This window comes from Rhyacophila brunnea, unplaced genomic scaffold (genome assembly GCF_057557595.1).
Source record: "Rhyacophila brunnea isolate RB1 unplaced genomic scaffold, BYU_Rbru_1.0 scaffold_14, whole genome shotgun sequence".
NCBI classification, from domain to species: Eukaryota; Metazoa; Arthropoda; class Insecta; order Trichoptera; family Rhyacophilidae; genus Rhyacophila; species Rhyacophila brunnea.
This window is the reverse complement of record NW_028232796.1, coordinates 10,402,639-10,422,265: the sequence shown is the minus strand read 5'-3', so window position 1 is coordinate 10,422,265 and position 19,627 is coordinate 10,402,639. Positions and strand designations below refer to the sequence as shown.

The 19,627-nt window shown below is 35.3% G+C and overlaps 1 protein-coding gene across 1 annotated transcript in view; it reads right to left on the bottom strand.

Moving 5' to 3' along the window:
- The window catches only part of LOC147075602 (intermembrane lipid transfer protein VPS13A-like), an 86,421-nt gene that overhangs the window by 56,280 nt on the left and 10,514 nt on the right, over positions 1-19,627 (bottom strand). The window contains exons 3-17 of the mRNA XM_085942353.1: positions 18,216-18,427; positions 16,850-17,024; positions 16,460-16,733; positions 14,492-14,750; positions 13,263-13,393; positions 11,647-11,850; positions 10,113-10,321; positions 7,368-7,515; positions 5,184-5,320; positions 4,007-4,276; positions 2,980-3,167; positions 1,929-2,002; positions 1,679-1,840; positions 787-929; positions 288-422 (exon numbers count right to left, since the gene is read on the bottom strand). Of these exons, the coding sequence (XP_085798479.1) occupies positions 288-422; positions 787-929; positions 1,679-1,840; positions 1,929-2,002; positions 2,980-3,167; positions 4,007-4,276; positions 5,184-5,320; positions 7,368-7,515; positions 10,113-10,321; positions 11,647-11,850; positions 13,263-13,393; positions 14,492-14,750; positions 16,460-16,733; positions 16,850-17,024; positions 18,216-18,427 (2,721 nt within the window). The remainder of the gene's footprint in view (positions 1-287; positions 423-786; positions 930-1,678; positions 1,841-1,928; positions 2,003-2,979; positions 3,168-4,006; positions 4,277-5,183; positions 5,321-7,367; positions 7,516-10,112; positions 10,322-11,646; positions 11,851-13,262; positions 13,394-14,491; positions 14,751-16,459; positions 16,734-16,849; positions 17,025-18,215; positions 18,428-19,627) is intronic.

Here is a 19,627-nt window from a genome sequence, read left to right as displayed (position 1 = left end):
TTGTATGTGCTTTGAATTACTCGTTAACGACGGTCAAGCTGTAACAAGCCTAGATGTGCTTGTTGTTTTGAAGTAACTAAATGTTTTTCAATCACAATCGACTGATGATCCCTAACTGAGTTTCGCCTGGACTCATGACAATAATGAGGATTTGAGGTAGGAGGGAAATATAGGGCGACCGTAATTGGCCAAACCAGTATGTTTGATACAAAGTCAGATGTGTATAGCAAATTGTGTTACCTATACGTTGCAATTCATTGATTAAATAATATACACATATTATATACCTGAAGGAATAACTGAATTTGGTAGCCCCTGGAGGAATAGGGGGATCTTTAGCGGATCCATTTAACAAGTCCATCACGGTTTCTGTGTGCGGTTTTATAATTTTTTTCAACTGAAGAGCATCTCTTGATTGGGTCCTAAAATTATAACGTTCATATTAATTTACTTAAAGCCCGAGCACTATTTGTTTTTAAATTATATTGGTCAGTTACAAGACTTATGAGAAAAACAACATTATTAAACAACACCTATTTAGTGTTGTTAAATTATCTCTTTGTTGATTGGTTATGAAACTTACAAGAAATATAATACAGATCACTATTACATCATGTGTTAAAATTATCTGTTAGAAAAGTTAAATGAAACAATATGTGGTTTTACATTATTAGTTGTCTGTTGGTTACGTGAGTTAAGAGAAATATGACATCAAAAAAAAACATCAGGGTAAGATAAAAAGTCACATTTTCATTCAGGAATATTATGTTCTTAATATGTATTTACTTTTGGAAGATGTATTCCAAGTACTTGAGGAGAGTCTGCCAAGCCTCTCGGTGGAAGGCCACCGTGGCATTACCGACGTCTACCACCAGAGACTGCTCAACGCTGTGGAAATGAGATTTGAAATCGGGACAATCCGCTCGTACCTGAAATTGCAATATTGATAACATGTCAGCTAATTAGATTATGTATAATGATAAATGCTCTCTCTAAAGCCGAAAACAACTATATTGATCATGATTTGAGTTGCCCCATCTCCACCTGCCATGTATATGCAGTTGCGGTTTGTGCACGGCCGCCTTCCATGACGCTATAAACGTGTCAGAATGAAAAGATTTTAGTACCACACTTCCTTGTCCTGAAGCGATGCTGCACGGGACTGGTGTAGTAACCATGCACCTTATTGCTTAAAGAAAGAGTTTTAGAAAATAAAAAGAATCTTGACTTGCTCTGCCTTCGTTTATCTTTAATGGCATGAAGTGTCCTCTGTACATGTGTACTGAAACTCTGCCGAAACAAAGGAGTCAGGAGTTGAAAGTGATGAATCTAAGGAGGGATTAGAATTATTCCGTCCTCCATATGACGCAGCAAATTTTTCAAATGCCTCAAAGTTGACCGTGATCGATATCAAGTCGGCGTGGCCAATCGGGCCCGTGTGTGGACGGACCCTGGCAAACAGCTCCGCTCGGTGGGATCCCATCAACGGGCAGTCTCAGAGGACTAGATAGTGTATAGTCAATGAGGGACTGATTAGTATGGAGTGGTTTTCAGCTAATGAGGTTATGATGCAGGTTTTCCCAAACTGAAGATGGGCAATATACGATTTTCGGTTGTAAGAGCGCCTCCATGAGCATCAAACTTCATTGGTTTTAACATATTCAAATATTATGTATACCTTTCTATAGAGTACATTAGCAATTTCTTCCGTCGCTTCAGTAGTAATGAGTTCAAGGTATTCACCGGACACCCCTTGGTGTAATTTATCACACAGCATTAAGGATTGAAGACTGATTTGCAAAGCAGGACCGTATCTCATCACCGCCATGTCCACGCACAACTGCAAAGATATCAGATAATCATTATAGTTAAGTAAGAGAATAGTCTTTTCTTATAGATGGATTGAATAATGAAATAATCATCTATACCTTTCCAAGGCGAAGCATCATATATGGCCGTTCAACCGAATCAAGCGAACGAGAAAGGTGTAACACTGCTTCACCTGAATTAAAAACAACTATATTAATAACAATAACTCTTCGAATATGACAGTTCTTTAACCTTTTCTATGCATCGCGATATTACTATTACAGTATCTGACAGGCCGCAGATTTTTAATGACACACATTGAATGTAGAGCGAAGCTGTTACTAAAATTGCTGTAATACCGATAATTTTTGGGGTTAGTATTTCATAATTATTCAAACAGATGTCACTGTGTGTATAATTTTTCTTCTTCGGACATATCCGTCCCTTAGTTGGAGCATATGGACACCACGAGGCGCCTCCAAGAATCGCTGTCGCTTGCCAGTCTTTTTGCTACGTTCCAGGTCAAACCAGTACCCCGTAGCTCTGCCGTATACACTCTATAGATAGTATTTAGCGGCCTTCCAGGATGCCGGAATCCGGTCGGCTTGAAGAACAGGCAAGCCAGGTTGAGGCTGTCTTCTTGCATCCGCAGCATGTGGCCGAGCCAGGTCCAATGTCGCCTCTTAACTCTCAGCGTGATGAGAGGCTGCTTAGTACGTTCTCTTATCTTCTCTGCGAATTAGCATTTCAAACATTGTACCGGATAGTGATGTATTATGTAAAAATATGCAATCACACCCCTCTCATTAAATTGTTTTTATTTTTTTAATAAAAATGTACCTATAATAATATTTAAAAAATTAGTCGTAAATAAAGTACTGTTAGTCACCAAAAACTAAAATTTTTGGGGAGGGGAGCCTTGGATTTTTTTTTCTGATTTCGGGGGCCATGAAAAAGTTTGAGAAGCACTGTTCTAGACGGTGCATATTCTTCCCAAATGCTTAACTATATCTTCTAATATTACGTATCAAGGCATTTAATTTGTCAATAGAATTACACAGGCAACCATTACCTAATGACCCGGAACATCAACACAGGAAGAAGTAACCATGGTAACACATGAGATTCTCAAGCGATATAATATGACTATAACTAATATTATTTTCTTACCTATAACAAACCTCAGCAGGACAGATATGCTATTATTTGGTGATACGTTGTCATCGAAGCCCGGCAAATCGACAGTTCTCGCCCAAATTTCTGCATCATCATCGCTGTGCTCCACCGATACAAATGATTTATCTGAATCAAGGAAACTCAGCTTGGCACTGCCTTTGTCGAATCCTGAATCTTTCGCTCTAAAAACCAAATTAATAACATATGGAATTCATTGTTTGAGTGAATCTAAAATTGTTTTGAAACGTTTGCAGTTTTTGACAGATGTAAATGATAATGATGAGCGGCTTAAGCATCGGTTTGTAATGTTGTGGGTCCCAGGTTCTAATCCTGGATCTGGCAAATACACATATTGTTTTTCAATTTGTGTTTGGAGTCAGAGTATGAACCTAATAGGTTGAGCAAGTGGCTAACATCCATTTCTTGTAAATACAAAATTTGTTAATACAACCTCCACTCCGTGGAGGCCTATATGATCCTTTTAGAATCGAACATGGTGGAGTAGTATGATAATAGTGTGAAGTTTGCGACAAATGACTCTGTAATACAATTATTGCTTATTAGTCTTAGTAGTTCTTTTTTCAGCTTCACTTTCATATATTTAGGCCCTGTCTTCTAGAGAAGGCTTTCTTCAACATCTTTGGTGTTTCACTCGTCACTGTTCTGGCAGAAGACACTAATTCGAAAAAATTACATATTGGGTTAGTTATACCAAAATGTTCCTTAGTTTAAACTTTACCGTCTGGAAACCTTCTTAATAAATAAACAGTCTTTATTTTAAAGTCATCCTTTTTACGATTACTTAATAAACTCACATGATAGACTATTTCAAACATTTTAACAACTTCAAAGTCAAATTACTCAAAACTAGTATTTTCCAGTTAGTGTATTCTGCCAGAACAGAGACGGTATGAACTATCAAAAAAAATCCATCAGCTACAAAGATTTTTTATTTTAAATATGGAGGAAAAATAGGAACATAAAGTACTGAAATGACTGACATGAGGAATGAAATTATTACCTGCTGCGATGTAAATGCGCCAATACAAGCTTCCTTTTCAGTGCCGCCAACTGTTTAAATTTCAGCTCTGATGATATCTTGTCTCGCTTGAGGAGTCTCACGGTGGCGGAATTGTCGATCGTGTCATTGCCATGTGATGAATCCATGAATGAAATTGGTACAGTGTTTGATGTAGGCAGCGGTAAGTTATCGAAAAAGTCCATCAAGTGACCAATTCTCCTGTCCGATAGATTCAACTTCAGACTCGATATCGAGACGTTCAGTTTGTGTCTGAAATAATACGAATTCAAATTTATTTTGAAATATAGTGAACTTTACCAATTATAAATTGAAGACGTTCACAACATGATATGGGGATAAAACAAAGAAATGTGCAACAATATTAACAATATCTATACAAATAATGGAAGTTCACGAATGAGCCAAGTAGACCCAGTTTAAAAAATATATAAAACAACATCCATCCAAACTCATCTCACACAAGTGGAATATATCTATATCTAAAGCGATTTCTTTGTACACAAAATAAATGATTAATGTATTTAAGTAATATTTCTTTTAATTGAAAGGTATATTTTGCAATCGTCTTTCACAAATAAAACATACGAGTTTCCGAAGGGTTGCGTTTATCGTGAGAAACTAAGAATGGTAGGTCCATCTGGCTATCCATTCAACCCATATTGGGTAATTACCAGGATTAACACACATATTGAATACACAACTGTTCGAATTTGAAACTAAACTCATCACGGTATAAAAAATACTTAAGTGTACAGTAAAACCCCGTTAATTCGAAATATAAGAGACTAAAAACTGAAAAAAAATCGAATTACGATTTACAAAATAAGTGGCAAAAAAAAACAGTAAAACTATGAAAAAAAATTGTTTATTTGCTAATGTAATTTCCTAATATTGTTTCCGTTTACGATACAATTTTTCTCATGTTAATTAATGTCAATGGTGACTATTATGGTGTTCATTCATCGAAATTAATGAAAGTCTCTATAAAATAGATTTTATGAATTTTAGCATATATTTCAATTTACAGTAAATTTCGAATTACCCATGTTCGTATTAACAAGGTTTTACTGTATCCCAAATGTTAGCCTTTGGCGCCCCCACTCAGTGGACAACTTTTACTAGTAGATCGATACGTAATAATATTTTATATACATACTTAGGTAATAATTTATAATCTTGCTTGATGCTGTTGGAGAATACGAGTTGGACTCTAATCTTCGGTATTAGATGATGGTCAGAATCGGCTAATTTGCGGGCGTTTCTCCATTCATCACCCGAGTCGCAGAAAAATATCTAAAACAGTAAATATACCTCATTGATTTGCAAATCTACTTCTGAATAAACCCCTCCCATATTTACTTTTCCATGAATTAATATCACCAAAACATATAATGGAAATTTTATTACAGGAGAACCTCGATATAACGGACTTCGGGTATAACGGACAAATTATCCAGTCAAATGTGACGATAATCGTCAATTATTGTTAAAAATATCCTGTTAATGACGTTATACATGTTTAAATCCAAGTGTCACCGCTTGTAAACAATGTTCTGCACGTGATTCACATCTCTCGCACTCGAATTCGAGTCATAATGCTCGTAGACTGAACGTAGCACTGACGTTTGCAACGCTGACCGCATAATTCACACGGCTGCACAGCTGTTTAATTTGTTTACCCGAAGTGAATGGATGCATTTATTACTTCATTTAACAAGTTTACAATGATTAGAAGTAGATGAATGTGACCCTGGGTATCACATCATGTCTGAATGTGAAATACCAGATGAAGTTATGATCTTGGAAAATGTGGATGGAAGTGAAGATAGCGAGGCAGAAGAAACAACACGCCCAAAAATAAAGTTATCAGTGATAAGTTGGCATTTCATCAATCTAATAATATGTATTGACTATTCGTCAGATAACAAAATTCAACTATATTACACGCACTTTGGTAATTTTAGAGAGTTCATTATAAAATAACAGCAGACTTCAAAAGTACAAACAAAACTTAAGACGATACTTCAGTGAAACGGCAAATAATTTTCAACTATAGGCCCGACGAAATTTTGGACTCGCTGGCAATCGGAGAGCGAACGTCGAGGTGTGAATACGTCAATTTGTTTTGTGATGGCGACGGGGGTATTAATTCTTAAATCGTGTAAAGATGACTAAAAACGTTACCCATTTACTTGAAAAAAAAAACATGTCAATGAACATATTATTATTGTTACTAATAGAATAATAAACAGAATATTAAATGGACGCATGTTGGATTTACATGACAAATTATATTTCGTTCGGCATGCGTCATTTGCACCCGCGACCCGCAATCCGCGCATCGCCTAGCCACGATCTTTTTGGACCATGCCTCAACTGAGGTATAGCCTTAATTCCTTTTTAAAAGCAGTATTACCGAAAGCAAGCGCGTCGGCATCGAACATTAACATCACTCCACAATTGGTACGTATGGATATATCATCCGAAGATGAATAAACAGGATTTTGTTTGTGTTTTTATATAACGGACTTTCGAGGTTCCACTGTATTTATATTATCATGTACTATATATCGACACTTCCTACGTATAAGGCCGGAACTGCAAAATGGTACTTTTCAGTAGTACAATTTTAATAAATTTTAATGACACCATAGTATTTTTAATGCTGAAGTACTTAGTAATTTTTTGTTGATTTATACAATGAATACATGTATTAATTAAGGCTCTAAGTACCAAAAATTAGTATTGTCTGTGGTTACAAAATACTGAGTCATTGCAGTAAAATTGCATGAAGCAGACTTTGTGAAAAATGTGGTTTCACAGTGTGAAGCAATCTCGGCAGTTTCCATAATTTTAGGAATTAGGAATTCGCAAGTGTCAACATACCATCGTTAGCCATTTATATTGAATGCCGTTGACCACTGCAGTGGTACTTACACCATTATAAATAAAACACGCCAACGGACTTACAACGTCGCCAGATTTAAATATTTTGCTGTATTTTTTTGACTTGCTTGAGGCACTTGGACCATAGTTGACGTTATTGGCGTTGGTATGTAGAACATTTTTCTATAAAAATATCAGTTTTTATTTTTTTGATAATAAGCGCCTTATATTAATTGAATTTTTGTATTATCGTTAAAAATATTTAATAAAACGCAATCAAGTCAAGATAGTCAAAAACGCAGTTACGGTCTTTTATGTAGGTTACGTCTTAATCTCCATAAATTAATAATGTTCAATCGTTGTGGATTAATTACCAAATATTATTTTGTTTTATTTAAATTAATATAATGTCTTCCAACGTATAATTGACAATATTGTAAGATTGATCGGCTACCTGCAGCGATGAGCAGTCGGCGTGAAGTCTATCGTAGAGTCTCTCCTCGAGTTCCATGCAAGTTGCATCTTCCAGTTGGTTATTTGACGGCTGCAAGTCGGATTTTATAACTACTCTACCTAAATCAATCACCAGCACGTTTCCTCCCCTGAAAAAAATTAAGCCATAACCAGTTACATGTGTGAATCTTTATTCATACATAAATAGATAGGTACGTGGCAAAGACGTTAAACCTTCTTCTGAAAGAAGCTTTCTGTAGTATCACTTTAACAATCAATGCAAATTAGGGGTCCTAGAGCGCGATGCATAACCATACTTCAATAGCGAAGGGTGGAGGTAGGCTGTTAATATCTGCCATAAATAGTGCACATTAGGCTTTGTTAGTCATACGTATTTGTTTTTGTTGAACCAAGACTACAATTTACAAATGGTATTGGTTAGTTTTTAAAAATCAATTAAACCCTGCCTAAACCAAACCATAATAGTTTTGGTATATCGTGGGTATTCTGCGAAAAAGCACTAAGTCAAAATTTTGCTGTTTTGACTTAATGATGAGGTAATTTTATTAAGAGTACGCTCTACAGTCTACAAAAACACACACAGTCATATCTATGAAACTGGCGAAGATAATTTATGTTTATAAGTCAAAAAGACATACATCAATTCAGAGAAAAGGCACTAAAAGGACTTAGTGCATTTGCTTCTCTCATTCTCAGGATATATTCACAAATTCTCAAAGCAATATCGCAGCGCATAAACAAGTTAAGACCGTCCAAACTTTCAAACTCGATTATCTCAAAACTAGTATTTTTGACTTAATGCTTATTCGTAGAATACCCACGATATTTTGGGTGATACGACAAAATTGTGCACACTTTTTCATTCATACTTATTTGTTTTCATTGGATTATGAATACATAATATTACAATTACACATATTGTTGGTTCATTTTTTTTTAAATTCATTAAGCCCTGCCTAAACCAAACTATAATAGATAAAAAAATTTATTCTATCTTTAAAATATTCAAAGTTATATATGATTTACAAAAAAAAAAAAAAACCGACAACGTTGTAAATCCCGGCCATAAAAATAATGTCTGCAACGTTGCAATTGCACGCAACATGATTTTGCCACGCAGACGCTTCTAGATATCGAGACTATAAAAACGTGTCAAACTCGTAAAAATTGTATAAAAATGTAACACCAAATAGTATTATCCAAATATAAAAATCGCCATTTTCGAACATCATTCCGAAGTGTTATTTGTTCACTCCCAAGTCCCAATGACAGACGATGTCCAGCAACCAGCATACTGAGCGAGGAGAGGAATGCATCTTGTCGCTTGCGACTTAACGGGAGATGTCACTATGTGTGACAATAAATTTTCTATGTGCACTCCTTTAACAGCCGATCAATTAATTAGGTACGAGGGTGGGTCAATAAGTCCTTAGAAAAGCCGACAGGTGGCGCGACTAGTACTGTAAGCGGTTTGTTTTCATGCAGCGGCACTACCGATTCAGTATGCTGCGAAGTTTCAATCAGATTGGTCGGGTTGTTGTGTGTTTCTCGTACATTTAAAAAAAAAATTTGCTTGTGGAAAATGGAAAAATGGAAAATGAAGAAAATTGAGCTTAGAGCTGTTATTAAACTTTTTAATATAAAAGGGTTAACAGCAAAGGAAATAAAAAATGAGTTGGATTTAGTTCACGGCATATCTGCTCCTTCACTTGCAACTATTTATAACTGGTTAAATGAATTTAAACGTGGTCGTACATCAACAAAGGATGAACCACGCTCAGGACGTCCTGTAGAGGTGACTACACCAGAAATGATCAATAAAATCCACGATATCGTGTTAAGTGACCGAAGATTAAAGTTGAGTGAGATAATTGAGGTTACAGGGATCTCAAAAGGTAGCGTCATTTCTATTTTACATGACAAATTGGGCATGAAAAAAATTTCTGCAAGATGGGTGCCGCGTTTGCTCACAGTCGACAATAAACGCAATAGGGTGGTGGCCTCTAAAGCCCTGTTGTCGCTCATGCAACGCAATCCGGATGAATTTTTTCGTCGCTTTGTGACTGTAGATGAAACATGGATACACCACTATACTCCCGAGACGAAAGAACAGTCAAAGCAGTGGATTGCGAACGGCGAACCATTTTCAAAGAAGGCGAAAACCGTAAAATCAGCTGGTAAGGTTATGGCTACTGTATTTTGGGATGCACGTGGAATTATTTTCGTTGACTATTTGGAAAAAGGAAAAACAATAACAGGGGATTATTATGCATCTTTATTGGAACAGCTAAAAAACAAAATTGAAGAAAAACGGCCTCATTTAAACAGGAAAAAAATCCTCTTTCATCAGGACAATGCCCGTGTTCACACATGTTTACGATCAATGGCTAAAATTGAAGAATTGAAGTTCGAATTGGTCGACCACCCACCGTATTCGCCAGATTTAGCCCCCAGTGACTTTTTCCTTTTCCCAAACTTAAAAAAATGGCTAAGTGGACAACGTTTTTTTTCAAATGAAGAAGTCATCGATCGGACAAATGCTTATTTTGAGGACCTTCCGAAAACTTATTTTTCTGACGGTTTAAAAAAAATTGAGAAACGTCTAACCAAGTGTATTGAGCTCCAAGGAGATTATGTTGAGAAATAAAAAAAAAAATACAAAAATAAAAACTGTTTTAATGCTTTTTTCTAAGGAATTATTGACCCACCCTCGTAGTTAACTTACTTATGCAATGAACCCGACTCGGGCAGAATAATGTACGGTCCTTTGAGGTCCATATTAATGTTGACAACTTTGCGCCTCGCTATCGTGTAGCTCAGAAGAGATTTGCTAAGTTTTGCCGCTTCATTCAGCTTGTCGGATAAAATGTCGGCGACATCTTTCATCGCCAGAGAACGGGTTTGGAAGAAATTTATTATTTCTGATATGGCATGCTGTAAAAGAGTGAACATGTAATTAATAAACATGGATAAATCAACTTATTTTTTAGGCAATCAAATTATGTCATCGTCATCATCAGCTTGGATCAATCCACTACTGGATAAAGGCTTCTCCAAGCTGATTATATTTCTCCTTCATAACCTTTTTTGTACTTATATAGGTTCCTGGTGAAACAGTGACGAAAAGAGCACTTTTACACTTGTTTTGTGTTGTGAATTTAGTGTAATTTTATTTTCTTGTTAATCTCTTGCATGCTGACAATTGAATAATGTTATTTTAAAGAAAATGAGCTCAAAGTAATGCAAGACTATTAAATAATTGAAAGTTATATTAATTTAATACTTGGAAGAAGTCTATGTAAATCAGGTAATAATTCATGTTGCCGTCTATCGTGCGGTTCACCTATTCAATTCAGATTGATCAATCCTTCATTTTTATGGATTCTTAAATCGTTTATAAGTATTTTTACTTTTACTGTGTATTGAGCATTGGTGGTTTTCCACAAAGCAGGTAAGTTTGTAGAAAGTACCAAAACCTTCACAATCAGAATGTAAATAATTACAAGATAAAAAGAACTTTTTATATACAACGTTTGTAAATTTTCTGTTGAATTATTATGCTCAATATGCTCAAACTTGTACTTGATATGAAGTAAATAAAAAACAAACAAATATAGAATACTGAAATGTCATTTTCACATTTCATTTTGATTTCCATAGTAACGCACGTATATATTAATAATTTAGTTGCTAGGACCATCCCCTTAGCAACCAATAATAGTCTTTTACTTTTTACAGATTTTTCTGAAATAACTTTCCATACAAAACAGAATTAACTGAAAATGAATTCAATTCTTCTTAAAGATGGCTAAAAGTATTAAAAGAATGCATTAGCATCGTGTTCTGATATATTCTAAAAGTTTCAAATGTCTAGCTAGTCGGGAAGTTAGTTAAAAGTCGATTGCTAGATTTGTACTGGACAAACAAGAATACGAGCTAATAAAAACGTTGTAAAAATCAAAAATAAGGCTATTGTTATATTTTTAATACTCGGCAAGGGGTTGCAAGTTTCTCCAAACCAGTGTCAGTGCCTCAGGTTCCATATACCCAAAACCGCCACTGGTATTATGGTGAATTGGCCAATCACCGTTACTAATGTCATAATACTGTTTAATAAGAAAAAACAAATGAAATTTTATCATTAAAACATGAAAATTTATCAAATAACTATATGACATTAAATGCTACACCAATCATTTTGTTTCTATGTTATTGAATGATGAAATTCCATTTGGCTTTTACAGAGGGATAAATATTACCTCATTGTAAACAACTTCTACTGGTTCCAGGGAGCAATTGAGTCCGAAATCGGCTTCGCTATTGAGGGGATTTTTCTCGAAATCAATTGACAGGAAGTTGGTGTTGGTGTTGCCAGAGTAGACATTGTCAGCTGTCATCATAGGTGCTAAATCATTCTCTGCGTTTGCACCTTCAATAACAATACTCTCCGCTCTTGCCGATACCTGAAATAATGACATTTATAATTTAATTTTAAAGAATATGATTGTACATAGTTTAATAAATTTTAGGAATACACGAACAATACAACAATTATTATTTATTTAATAAATACCAGTGTGAATCAATATTGCAGTAGTGAGGGGTGGAGGTGGGCTGTTAAGATAGGACATAAATAGTGCACACTAAACATTGTCAGTCATACTTATTTGTTTTCAGTGCAAATATTGGCATTCAAAATAAAAATGGAAAATTAGGCTTGTCTAATTGGGAACAATTAAATAATGTTCAATTGTATGAAAAAATATTTTAGATACTTATATTATTTTATTTATTTAATGCATTTATGGTTTTAAAGTTCTCTAATATTTTCAAACACAAAATTAATATAGTTTTTTCCATTGGCTATATTTTATCATGAGTGTTTTCCGAATTATGTAGGTTCTTAAAATCATGTAAATTATTCGTTTAATAGTTAATTAAAATTATTAGCAAGTTCAAGTAAGTTACAACAGAAAATATTGGAGTGATCCGTGACGTCGGTTAGTAAAATAATAAATACCTACTTTAATTTAGAATACAAAAACCGATTGCCTACCGTAACTCAATTTGGAGAGCGCTTATGAGCAGGTATTAAAAAGGCCAATAGTTAAAATGTATCGCAATTAAGCATGGCAGTCATAGCATAGTGGTAGTAATGCACAAGGCGCGATACCCAAGAAACGCAGGTTTGATTCCTGCCAGGTGTCTTACTTTTTTCAAAAAAGATTTTTCTATTGGCTATATTTTCCCATGAGTGTTTTCAAAATTGTGCATGTTTAATATAGTTCCCATTAACTTTTGACTTACCTAGTTTTACCATTATGTAGAGAAGGAAATATAGAATAATATTCAATACTATCTCAAAAAAGTGAAAATCAAGTTACAGTAAAACCTCGTTAGTAAGAACACTGATAATTCGAAATTCGCCGTAATTCGAAATTTTCCCGAAAAAAAAGTCCCTTGACCATTATTTTCATATAAAACCATACCTTTAATTGGAATTTCGTAATTCGAAATGATTTCAGACTCCCTGACATACAAAAATATTCAATAAATCGTAATAAAGTACACATCATGAGCCAGTCATTGAAAATTGTGACAGACTTTTCTTAAAAAATCAAAAATTACTTATTTTAAGAAGGTAATAAAAATAATCCTGACATTTTATGACCCAATTCGGTAGGCACATCTATGATCGGAAACAAAATTAATGAAAATCAATTTTTTTTTTCCAAATTTTAATATTTTCCCCCCATACATGGAATTCGTATTAACGAGGTTTTACTGTATCTAGTTGTAGTATTGAGGTGGTGATACTATACTATTGCTGGATGCTTCCAGTAGCATTACAGTCCATCTTAAGGATAATTATTACCTTGAAAGCTTTGGCTGCCGGTCTTGTTTCAATGGATGCCAAGAATTGTGTGAGCGTTAATACTAAAACTTCTCTCCCCCTGTTCATGAGACTTAATGATGAGTTGGCCAGAGTTAAGTTGATTTTGTGCTCTGTAAAAACAAAATATGCATTTATGAACATACAATGATTTATGTCATTAGAATTACTGGAAGACCCGATCGCACATAGAAACTTGTCTCGACTGAAATATGTTGAAACTGTTCTTTAGATAAGTTTGTAGGACTGTAACTATCATTTTTGTTGGTGTTTATAAATTAACTCAATAATTAATATCAGATTAGGAATTAACAAAATTATTAATTTTCACGCACTTCACGGTTATGTCTATTTTAAAACCTTTTTATCAGCTCATATTCTTGTTTGTCCGGTGGTTGTTTGCCCAGTACAAATCTTGCAATCGATTTTTAACTATCTTCCCGACTAGCTAGATATTTGAAACTTTTAGAATATATCAGAACACGATGCCAATGCATTCTTTTAATACTTTTAGCCATCTTTAAGCAGAATTGAATTCATTTTCAGTTAATTCTGTTTTGTATGTAAAGTTATTTGAGAAAAATCCGTAAAAAGTAAAAGACTATTATTGGTTGCTAAGGAGGTGGTCCTAGCAACTAAATTATTAATATCACGTTACTATGGAAATCAAAATGAAATGTCAAAATGACATTTCAGTATTCTATATTTGTGATTGTTTGTTTTTTATTTATTTACTTCATATCAAGTACAAGTTTGAGCATATTGAGCATAATAATTCAACAGAAAATTTAAAAGCTTTGTATATAAAAAGTTATTTTTATCTTGTGATTATTGTATTTTAACTTTGACCGAAAACCACAACAAAAAAGTTTTTGTGCCTCCTGTAAAAGTTGATTTGTCTGGATTACGTCCTTTTTTCTTTCTACAGTCGAATAACTCAAATGCGTTTTTGTCAAAATCAGTTTGACATTCATCGAACCCATTGCGTCCTACACCGGATCAAATGCAAATTGAAAAACAATAAGTATGCATTTTTAACACTCATGGGATCAATGGTGGCCTGGTTGATGAACGCCTGTCTCTGATAAATTTGTGAAACTTTTCAGATATTATGTTACAGAGGTGTAACATAAATGTAATGTTTAGATTTGGATTATGTTACAAGATTGTAAAATTTAGATTTACTTTTAGTTTTATTAATTTATCATTACCAATATACAGTTTAGGCTTATCCGGTTTAGCACCTCCATCGACGTAACCGATAAGTTCACAAACTCTTTGTTTTTCCGGGCTAGACAGATGCGTCCAAAGGCCTTTGACCTTCTCAGGCTTCACACAGAGGTCAACGTTTTTTCTGGCGAAACCATCCTCTGAAGGTTCGAGGTCTTGAATAGGGCTGGGCGTGGACACTCGCCACCAATCTATTTCACTCTCTTTGACTTCCACACGGTCGGGTTCTTCTACTTGTAACTGCAAACAACACAATAATCAATAAGTATGTATTAGTGATCACGCGAAAGGACCGTAAGAGAAACGAATGGGTTAGGAAGCAGACAGGAGTATGTGATGTAATAGACATTGTCAAACAGCTGAAATGGAGATGGGCAGGGCACATTGCTCGCCGAAAGGACGGCCGCTGGACAAATGCCGTCATCCAGTGGTACCCAAGGGGCACAAAACGGCCACAGGGTCGCCCTAAAAGCCGCTGGATCGACGAACTGGTAAAGTTCGGCGGAAATACGTGGCAGCGAACGGCACAGGATCGAGAGAGTTGGAAGAAGCTTGGGGAGGCCTTCATCCAGCAGTGGATTGACCCCGGCTGATGATGATGATGATGATGATGTATTAGTGAAATAACTGGTCTGGGTGCTCATGTGAAAGTATTTCTTTTTTGTTAATAATCTCCTGAGGATTGAACAAATCAAATGCACCAGTGACTAAGTTCAGGAAATCAATTTGAAGATTAATTAAATACCTATGCGATTGTAAATTCTAGATACCTATTATGTAACTGTGTATATTTATTTTATTACAGTTCGTGGAGTGTAATCAAATATTAGCAAAAAATAGTTAAAATACTACACATATTACACACAATAGTTATGTACATGTTGTAATCCTTCTTCACGCATAAATAGTGTCACACTATGACTTACCCCGTTCACACGTACATGGATTTACTGCTGACAGTACGTATTATTCAGACCATAACAAGAAAATGCACGTGTAAACATTGTATTATCATGCAAGTTGCAAGATTGCATGCATGATGAATCAAAAAAGTTCAAAAGCTTCTGAATTTTCATGCAACAGTTGGGATCTGTTCTATATCTGCGTCTGCGCAGTAGAACGATAGTGGTGAACCTGCCGGTAAAAAAATGAACTACACCGCACCGTGCAGACTCATTTTAAGGTTAACCATTTTTCACGACCTGTCAAATAGTACCATAACAATATCACGTCTTGCTTACACTTAAAGAATGAGATTGGCGAGACAGTCAGCACTTTTACGTGTAAACAGTTATTATCGCGATAGTTTAAAATACACACAATTGCTGCAAGTAAATCCATGTACGTGTAAGCCACTATTTTGGTAGTTTACAGTGTATGGTAGAAAACTTAACATGATTTCGATCTGAGGGGGTGAAGTGGTAGGTAATTGTTAACCGGTACTTCATTCACGGCCTGATCTGACCAAACACATTTATTCTGATACTAATTTACACATTCGACAAAGCATTTTTATATAATAATAATTATACACAGTCATGGAATTGATTTTTAACTTGTTGAAAGGGGCTCGAGATTACAACACGCTCTCTTGCCCTAGAAAAAAAGCAAGCTTGGGGAAGTTACATTTGCTCGCTAGCTTGGCTTAGGGCATAATGATGACTGCCCCCTTCTCAAGTATATGAATGATAAAGCATCTATATTGGCCGCTTTCACTGGAGGGCTGTGTATCTTACTAAAAAGCAAGAAATTCAAACAAAAATCAAACTGGCTCTGCTACATTAATACATCAGCTCGGTCGTCATGCTGGTGTAATATTACGTTGGTAATAATAGGTTGGTAGGTTTTTTAGGTAGATATATGTGACTTTGTATTTGTTTAATCCTCAGAAACTTAATTATTGTAAACAATATAATGATTTTTATTTAAACAAAATGTCAATGGTTTACCTCGATCTTAGCATGCTCCCTAGCAATGACGACACTCAAAATGGCCAAGTTATCTTCACATTTCTGCAAATCCAACTTCAGCTCGGTGTCATTTGGACTTCTGAGTGTGTTCTTGTAGGCGTCCTTGTATTTGTGATAGTTATCTCGATGGGATTTGATGGTCTGCCAGGTGTACGGTTTGATTCGTTGCTCCAACACGGCTTCGTAAATGTACTTCCACCATTTTTTACTGTTCTGGGTGACGGGAACTTTAGGATGAAGGTGACGATATTTCCTATTAGAGCATTACATATTTGTAATTAGTCGATTGTTCTGACAGTATAAAAAAACATTCAAATTCTTCATAGAATACTTTTATATTTTGTACAATGAAAAGATTTAAATTCCAACCTATTGACTGCTATCCTCTTGAAAGAGTCCACGAGGGCGCAGGCGGAGAGATATTGCTTTCTCGAAACCTGAGCAGCGCTGTCCTGCAGAACGGCATCCACCAAAAGTCGAGGAACTCTCGCTTCTCCTGAACGGTTAATTATCACCTTTACCTTGCATGTCACAGGCTTCAGCACTGGAAAAGAATCAAATATTATATTGTGCTGTCCATATATGACATCACACTCTAGGAGGAAGAGGGTCTGATATAATGTGATGATTTGTGACGAAGGGGGGAGAAGGGGACAGAGAATATGTGACGTCAGAAATTAAACAATATGTATATTGTCGATCAGGAATTTAAGGATAAATATTAAAAAGAAAAAATATCTGTTTTTTAACATTTAGGGGGAGGAGGGTGTTAAAAATATGACGTAATATAGACAAAGTGGTAGATGCTTATGTGTTGAAATGTGACGTAATATAGACAAAGTGACGTAATGTAGACAAAGTGGTAGAAGGTTATGTATTGAAATGTGACGTAATATAGACAAAGTGGTAGAAGGTTATGTGTTGAAATGTGACGTAATATAGACAAAGTGACGTAATATAGACAAAGTGATAGAAGGTTATGTGTTGAAATGTGACGATGGGGGAAGGTTTAAAAAATAACCAAAATAGTGTGACGTTATAATATGGATGGCCCCATAGTAATGCATCGGTACCCAATTGATGTAAACTGATAACTAGTAAATGGTTGGTAACTAATTTGACAAGATATAACCATTTCATTTTTGAAGTTAAACTTCTTTATCTTTAAAATGTTTCTTTGTTGATAATTATACACATTGTGTTCAATTCAATAATTCTGATGCAGCCAGTCTGATGGCACAGATAATGTCCAATGCATTTTGATTTAAAAAAAATTAAAAATAAAGCATCATGGCAGTATGATAAGCGTGGAGGTGTTCGAATCCATTTGATTCGAATACAGTGAGTTTGATCAACGCAAATGATGTATCTTATTTCAAATGTCTATAGGTATTTGAAAAATGTCTTAATATCTTTCAGGTTCAATTACCTCCTTGATATTTCTGTGCGCCGAATATATTGGCACTATTTGTAGTATGCCACTTACCGAAACGAATGCTCTACGATAAGAGCATCTATATAACATAATAATATAATATAGTATCCAATTTCTTTCGTTCATAAATGTTATGTCGAACAATCTTTGGAAAGTGACAATGATATTCATGTTCATGAAGTGACAAGGTATGCTGTGGGTACTATAATGGATGATGTAAATTGAAATGAACGACATACATAGGTAATATGTATTTGTATGTGTTTACAATTATTCAACTTTAATTGAATATAAACTTACGAAATTCAAAGTCTTCCTTGTGCATGGAAAACTTCTCCAAGCCGCTAATCATGTAGTGCCTCCAGCTGAAGAATTGAGTCTGCGTGATGCTTCGTGTCTCCTCGTCATCCAGTACCACTGCACTCGGATTCCAGTAAAAAGACAACGACTCCACCTTCATCATCTGGTAAACTGTGTTGGATCCCTGCGGAGTGATGGATGGTTTCCATTTGCTGAAAAAGTGAAAAGCTTGAATTAGACATTGCAGCCATATAAATACTATTGATTACCTCTTGCAAAAAACACTGCATTGTTGAATAAATAAATGATTATGTCCAATTCTCAATACGGCCTGTGAATCAGATCGGTAGCTAATAGGTTGGTATACCGATAGGTTTACTGTGGGCATAACATTGTCTATTGGTGATTATGCAGGTGTACGGTGATGTCACGTGAAGATGGGCAGACCATGCGCTGCTTATTTCCACTAATACATCACAACTTTTGTGAGTAGGTTTAGAGGAAAATATTTTTTTTGCTTGTGGCACTTATAAAGTATACCTGCTCTAATCGTCGGCGATCAACGAGTCTTGTGAGAACTAGGCAGCACAAATCCGTGATATAGGAGTTTTCTCAAATTAATATCATTTAATTATTTTTATATACATTTTTCACAGGCCGTCAGCAGTATCGGTTAGTGCTTACTTAGTGAGAAACGCCGATGGCGAAAAATAAGTTTGTCTATCACATGAATTTCACACGAATCTAATTACCAATTACAAATAAGAACTTTTACTTCAGAAATATTATTAATATTTATTATGCATTTCTCAACGAAGGCATGGGATACTCAATATAAGCATTATTCAATCGTGAAGAGTTCAATAAATAGGCTATCACGATTGAATGAAGATATCACTCCATATCAGTCACTCTGTATCGTCGCGTCAAAGGCTAAATATCTCACTTCGCTTTTCATTTGTAGGTATTGTATAATTGTCACTCTGTATTACCGCGCAACAGGCTCTCAACATTCATACTTCAGCTCTTCACTCATCTCCTCATCACACCATCACCCACTAACATCCAAAGATTCGTATGTCAGAATTTTAAAGATGTTACCTATATTCAACTGTTAAAGCTTAAGGTACCTACTACTACTTCTAATTCATCATGTTATGCTCCAGTATAGTGGGGGTGTAGCATGCAAATGCAGCAGGTAGATAACTGATAGCTGGTGAGACAATATGACTTAATTTTCCCAAGACCCGCCGAACCACCGAAATGAACACAGAAAAGTATTATAAAGCCGCATTTAGACCAAGTGAGCGAATGTTTGTTCTACCCCACTCCAGCGAAATTCTTATGCTCACTTAACAAAAAGCCAAGAGAATTGCGCTGGAGTGGGGGAAGAACAAACATTCGCTCGCTTA